The sequence below is a fragment of the Ptiloglossa arizonensis genome, chromosome 3 (assembly GCF_051014685.1).
Source record: "Ptiloglossa arizonensis isolate GNS036 chromosome 3, iyPtiAriz1_principal, whole genome shotgun sequence".
In the NCBI taxonomy this organism is placed as follows: Eukaryota; Metazoa; Arthropoda; class Insecta; order Hymenoptera; family Colletidae; genus Ptiloglossa; species Ptiloglossa arizonensis.
Window position 1 is genome coordinate 15,369,198 of NC_135050.1, and position 6,181 is coordinate 15,375,378.

A 6,181-nucleotide genomic window follows, 5' to 3' on the forward strand; every position below is an offset into this window, starting at 1 on the left:
AAGTAGTAATAATTTTAGCAAACCAGTAGAAGTAATTTTATTTCCATTTTATACAATAGAATATTTTGTCTTTACCCTCTCCATTTTCTTGCTTCTTATTTCGACTCTAACCTAATCCTATTTTCTCTTTATTCGCACTTTAGTTTACCTCACATTTTTACGTTCTATAATTTTATTCTCTATAAAGAGCATGTAGTTTTGAAGAAAATAACGGAGTTGGAAAAGGTAAACTGGTACGAAAAAACTTGGAGGAAATCAGGGAGAAGAAAGTTGGAGATACAGGAAGTAGAAAGTAGGAGGAAAAAAGAAAGAGTAGAGTATAAAGAAATAGAAAAGGTAGAGGAAAGGTGGGGTAAGATAAGGCAGTCAAGGCAGAATAAGTAGTACATAATTGTGAAAGGAGATGGAGTGCCCGAGTGTCTGAGGAAAGAATGGAAGGAGTGCACTAGATATACGTGAATAGCAAGATCTAGAACGGGAAATGATGTAATTAGATATGCATAGGAGATAGAAACGTGAGAACACGTTTGGAAAAGATAGTAAAGGAACAAGTAGGTGAGATGATGGCAGATATAAAATGTAGAACAAGTAAAGAGAAAAGTATAATGTAAACAAAAGGAACGAGAAAGATCAGTGGAAAACTATATGAGAGAATATGGTCAAAAATTAATTATAAGAACTAAGAAAATTACAAGTACAGAATTATAAATTGCAAAGGGCGATGTAAGAGGTTGAAGTGAATATTTGTAACTTAAGGGGAGCAAATAAATAAATACGTATAAATAATAAGTTTATTTCCCAATACCATTAGGAGAGTCTAGTAGAAATGTATGGAAATGTGTAGAAATCTATAAATTCCTTTGCTTAGTGAATTAAATTCATTCCATATTAATATAAATACTTGATGGCCAACATTATTAATTGTTGCATTTTCAGATGTCCAAGGAAAAATATCTTTCTTTTGAAATTTTTTTGTGCATTTAGATTCTTATGGAAAGAGATCAACTCACAATTTTTAAAACTGATTAAAAATTAAATATGCAAATGGAATAACTAAACCCGTCTTAGTCCAAGTACTAGCAAACAGAATTTTGGTTAGCCACCAAACGAGTCCTAACAGTGAAGCTTGTAAAGCCCAATGTGCAATCATTAATCTGAAAATTTCAAAAATAAATACATTGGCAGAAATAATTACGTGATTTTCAATTATCTTAATACTCACACTTTATTTTTAGCGCGTGCTTTTTCCAATGTCTTTGGAGATTCATTATGTAGATACAACCTGACTCCTTCTACCATGTTTCCAAAATAATCTTCCCATACTAGTGACTTTATATTGAAATTGAAGAGTTCTTTATCAGTTTCTGAGAGAGAGTCATGTAACGAAATCAAATGAGAATTATGAAATTTCCATTCAGTAAAGATAAACCTTTCTAGGCGATCCAGTGAATTGATAACATTTGTATGTAACCGTACCAATCTGAAAACATGAATCCTTTTTAAACATGAATTTGTTTTATAAACAAAGTGCAAAAGTTTCTATTAAATAAAACTAAATTTAATTTAGTCATAATTTACAACTTACATTGGCCGGCCTCCTGCTAACTTAGTAATTGTATCCAAAATATATCCAGGAATTATATGTATGAAAATTGCAGAAAGCTTGAACCAAAAAATTGAAGATACCAGTCGAAGATGTGGATACCACACAGCAGTTAACAATGGAAATGTATGTAAGAAATCATTAATTTTTGATTCCACAGTTATCCATTTGAAAGGATTGATTGTACTAGATGTACAATGATATACTTTTAATTCCCTTCCACTGTAATAAGTATTATTAAATGTAAATAACATGGCTTTTTTAATAAGTTACTTATACAATTAAGTTTTAATATTAACAAAATTTTGCTGTACAATACCTTTCTTTGCCAACCGCATAGCCTGCAGCAATAAGACTGTTTACAACAGTATCTACTGGAATGTAATCATAAATTAAATGCTTTGCTATTGGCAATCTTCTTACAACACCTTTGCTTGCACCCATTAAAAAGCCTTGTGGACCATTCTTTGATACTGTCCATCCAGGGGCTGGTTCTTTCCACGCTCCTGTTACTATAAATATAAGATACAATAATTAAAGTTTGTAATTTAATTGTTTCATATTTCATTAAGAAACGCATACATACTCATTGATGGGCGTACAATAGCAGCAGGAATATGTCCATTTTTAACTTCATGTTCAGCCAAGTGTTTTGTAAATGTGTAAGAATTTGGATGATCCCCCAATATATTCGGAGTTTCAGCTATTAAAGCATTATCATCTAATTGCTTCACTAATCGAATTAATTCATTTACATTAAATGGTGCAGGATATATACGTTCTTCCACATCTAACAATACTGAACTAACATATGCACTAGAAACGTGTATCAATGCCTAAACAATAAAATAAAAATAAAAGTATAATCAGAACATTTGATTATCATAACTGGATACAATAAAAAGACCTAGAAAACTGATGAAACTTTGAACATATAGGAAGCAGTTCACCTTGAAATTTCTTATTTCCTGACAAAGTTCTACCACTCTACGTGTTCCCAATAAGTTAATATTTGTCGTGGATTTTAAATCTGCTTCAAAATCTAATGTTGCAGCAGAATGAAAAACAATTTCAACATTTTCGCACAGTAAAAGCCTATCCTCAGATGACAGCCCCAAATTTTGTTCTCCTACATCACCAGCAATAGGAATTAATTTGTCAAAAAGATGAGTTTTATTTGCTTCCTTTATTCTATTGAACACCTAAAATAGTATAACAATACAATCTATTATTAAATGTTAAAAACATACACGATTTAAAGAAACTATTAAAAGGAAAATTGTTTAAACACAAGCACAATTCCTAACAGAACCGAAAAAAATTTCTAGTTATTATCGGACTGTCAATGGCCGACAATAGTTAAATTCTTCACGTGGCAATAATATATACAAATCGTTTTAATTTTCAAAAAATAATTGAAAACGTGAAAAACGTTTAAATAATAATAATTACTGATATTATTCATACTTATTACTATCGAAAATACGACCCTAATACAAATTGAACAATACAAAAAGTACTTGTACAACACATACAATAAAAGTTTACTGACACTGAAAACTTTGGTTATTTTAAATAAGAGGGTATATGTTTAAAACATAGAAGTAAAATAATGGTTGTAAAAATAAATGCCAATTGACGATTCAATTTTTAAATGTAAAAGCCAATTAATACTAAGTTGCGAATGAATGTTAAAGTTATTGTATCGTAACCAACTTAGTGACGTTACGGTACATTAGGAACACAATTTCTTTTTCATACCGAATTTTTCTTAATTTCTTCCAATCTCTCTTCTATTTTCTTCCCCTTTTTTGGCCGTAGTAATACGTAGATTTTCTTCAAGTCAGGAAAAGAATGTAGCAGTTTTTCAATCAGGCTAACGCCGAGAAAACCAGTACCACCGGTCATAAACACAATTTTATCATTATAGAAATTTGTTATATCTGATACCATCTTAATTGGTTTTTTGAAAATCTCACTTTTAAATGTGCCAAACAAGAGACCTATTAATGTAATTGTCGTAGTACGTATAAAAAAATCCTCACTCACAAAAGCATTACCACACTTCGCCGGTCCGTCGTAAACTGAGAGGTCAGGCGCTCGTAAAGACTGCTGGGATAACCGAGGACAATTGGTGGGATAATCGAAGACGTAAATATAATCACGAAAATATAAATTTATTATTATTTAATATGTCAATAATAACAACAAATTATACTATTCATATTGTCTGTAATCTATCGATGTATTCAATATTAAAAACAATTTATGCGATAGTACCAATTATTGCTAACTCGATCACATAACTATCATTGGCTAGCCACGTTGAGACTAACACAGTTGCAAGTACAGTTAATATTCTGCTATGCGCGAGTAAATAAGACACGACAAATTTGAAAAAACTATACGATAAAAACTATACCGTAGATACGTTAGTTTCCTCTTACAATTTTACAAATAATTTCTGATAGTATTTCGGGGCATTAGATTTTTTAAATTTTCTTGTCAGATTTATTCTAAAAACTTAAACATTAAAAAAATTTCGTTGGCTGAGTTGAATTTCCAATATTTGTTGATTCATAATTCGTGGAAAATATGTAAGATTCGTTGTATATCGTTTGCGAAATCCATTTGTATGTCTGTATGTTCAAATTCGTTAGGTTGCAAAAGTAATTTGCACAGCGTCATAGGAAGCCAAGTTTATATTGTAGAATCTGTACAGTATAGTGACTGTTTTTTTATTTTTAAATGATTTTTTTTAAACAAATATTTGAATTTAAATAGCGAAAGACAGTAATTACCTTAATCAAAAATTATGTAGCTTTCAAATAACTTTCGTGTTTAGCTTGTTCATGTCTAGTTGACCTTTGTTCTATACATGCTCCTACTCATTTAATCAACATACTACATTAGTGGAACAAGAAAAAATTATATAGTAGTTGACAATACGATGACTAATGTGTATGTTAATTTATCTTTGAAAATGACTGAGTTGAAAAAATATGTCTGTGAATACAGTAATGATGAAAAAACAAAGAGTATATGTTTCAGCAGTGTTTGTAAACAAAATTATTATCAATGAAATTAATATTTATTTATAACACTCGTTGAGAGTGAATTAACAAATATAACTTCTTTTATTGAATTTTAAATATAATTGCTAGAATTAAAAAATTCATTCATTTTTTGACGCATGTGACAAATCGTTACACACTAAATGAAAATCTAAATAAATTAGTGACAAAAGAATAAATTAATGAAGCTTAAAAAAATAAATTACAAAAAGTATTAAAAAACTGCAGTTACAATTTAAGAAACTCATAGGATTCTGAAAACTGAGAAACACTGGTAGAAGTCATTCCCACTTGTATTTCTCAATTTACCAGAAAATTAGTCTTTTAGAAATGTAGAACGCGTGATTGCATGGTAACCGTACGTTTTTCTATACCATTTCAAGTAATGACGAACTATTTAATTCAAAGTGTAAACTATTTTGCTCAACTGTTACCACAATGTAAATATAAGATTTTACAGTTTGTTTGCAGAAAAAATTCACAACAATTAAATTATTAGGTTTCAATAGATAACACGATAACCATTTTTACCAACAATGCCATCTGCGGGTAAGCCAAAAATCGCTAAATGATTACGTTGAATATTTGAACGGTTTCTTCATAGCGCAGTTATGTTTGAAAATGTACAGTCAAAATTTATTAATGTGAAAAATTGTTTTACACTTAATTTGTCATTAAGAAAAATTGCGTTTTTGGATAACTTAAAAGAACCTGAAAATCTTTCGCAGAAATCCTTAAGAGTTGATAATTTTGTATTATTTTTATAAATAATATTAATGCAATTTTTCAATTTGAAAGATTGACATTCCTATTTAGTAATCTATTATGTTTTTTACCTTTGCACATTTGACATAAACATAGAGAAAGTTGAGCTTACAAAGTGTGTACAAAGATTAAGCATAATTTTTCAATTTCTTAATGTCACTATTTTATAATTAACATATTCCATATATAATAATAATTATAATGTTACACACATACAAATTGTATAACATTTCTAAACTCCGATACATTTTTTATGTAACTTACCTACCTTAAGTAAGATGTCCTTATTCCCTCGAAATCGATAAAGAAAATATACTATAACGTATTTCCGGTAATTATCACGTTTAGCCGCTTTCTATTTAATGATACTGTCATTTAACGAGTTATAATATATAGCATAATTATCTCCATTCTTAGTGTAAAAATTGATTGCTGAATACTCTCTTAAAATATATGTATAAACAAACTTCGTGTATTACGCTTTATTTATATTTATCAGTTTTAGAAGAATTCTTTTTTATCAAAACGTTAAGAACCGTCCACCTGTCGTAGAAAGCAAATAGTACGATAATGAAATGTATTTCACAACGAATGGAACATGTAAAACTCTGCATTATCAACAAAATTCACAAATGTAACACTCTGCACGCGAATTCTTGCTAACTAATTATAAAGGAAAATTAACGAAATCTCGCTTGTGCTTCTTTGCAGCACACATCTTGGTCTTTCGTGCCAAGAC

The 6,181-nt window shown here is 29.5% G+C and overlaps 1 protein-coding gene across 2 annotated transcripts; it reads right to left on the reverse strand.

The window, feature by feature from the left end:
- Window positions 1-12: 12 nt before the first annotated feature.
- On the reverse strand, window positions 13-6,181 carry LOC143144846 (putative fatty acyl-CoA reductase CG8306). Of its 2 annotated transcripts, XM_076307678.1 has the most exons (9): window positions 5,711-6,181; window positions 4,405-4,507; window positions 3,365-4,317; window positions 2,554-2,805; window positions 2,190-2,439; window positions 1,923-2,115; window positions 1,586-1,825; window positions 1,223-1,480; window positions 13-1,154 (listed from the first exon to the last, which is right to left on the reverse strand). In XM_076307678.1, the coding sequence occupies exons 3-9, from the start codon at window positions 3,554-3,556 to the stop codon at window positions 1,016-1,018; spliced, it is 1,524 nt and encodes a 507-aa protein (XP_076163793.1). In that variant the 5' UTR covers window positions 3,557-4,317; window positions 4,405-4,507; window positions 5,711-6,181; the 3' UTR covers window positions 13-1,015. The 2 variants fall into 2 exon arrangements, with proteins under 2 accessions (XP_076163793.1, XP_076163794.1); XM_076307679.1 differs by lacking the exons at window positions 4,405-4,507; window positions 5,711-6,181 and having other exon boundaries at window positions 3,365-4,359.

Coding starts and splice junctions, on each gene's coding strand:
- LOC143144846 (XM_076307678.1), bottom strand. CDS start 3,556: ATGGTATCAGATATAACAAATTTCTATAATGATAAAATTGTGTTTATG. Junction 2,440..2,553: donor AGGAAATAAGAAATTTCAAG/GTGAACTGCTTC, acceptor TTTATTGTTTAG/GCATTGATACACGTTTCTAG. Junction 1,481..1,585: donor TTAGCAGGAGGCCGGCCAAT/GTAAGTTGTAAA, acceptor TCATGTTTTCAG/ATTGGTACGGTTACATACAA.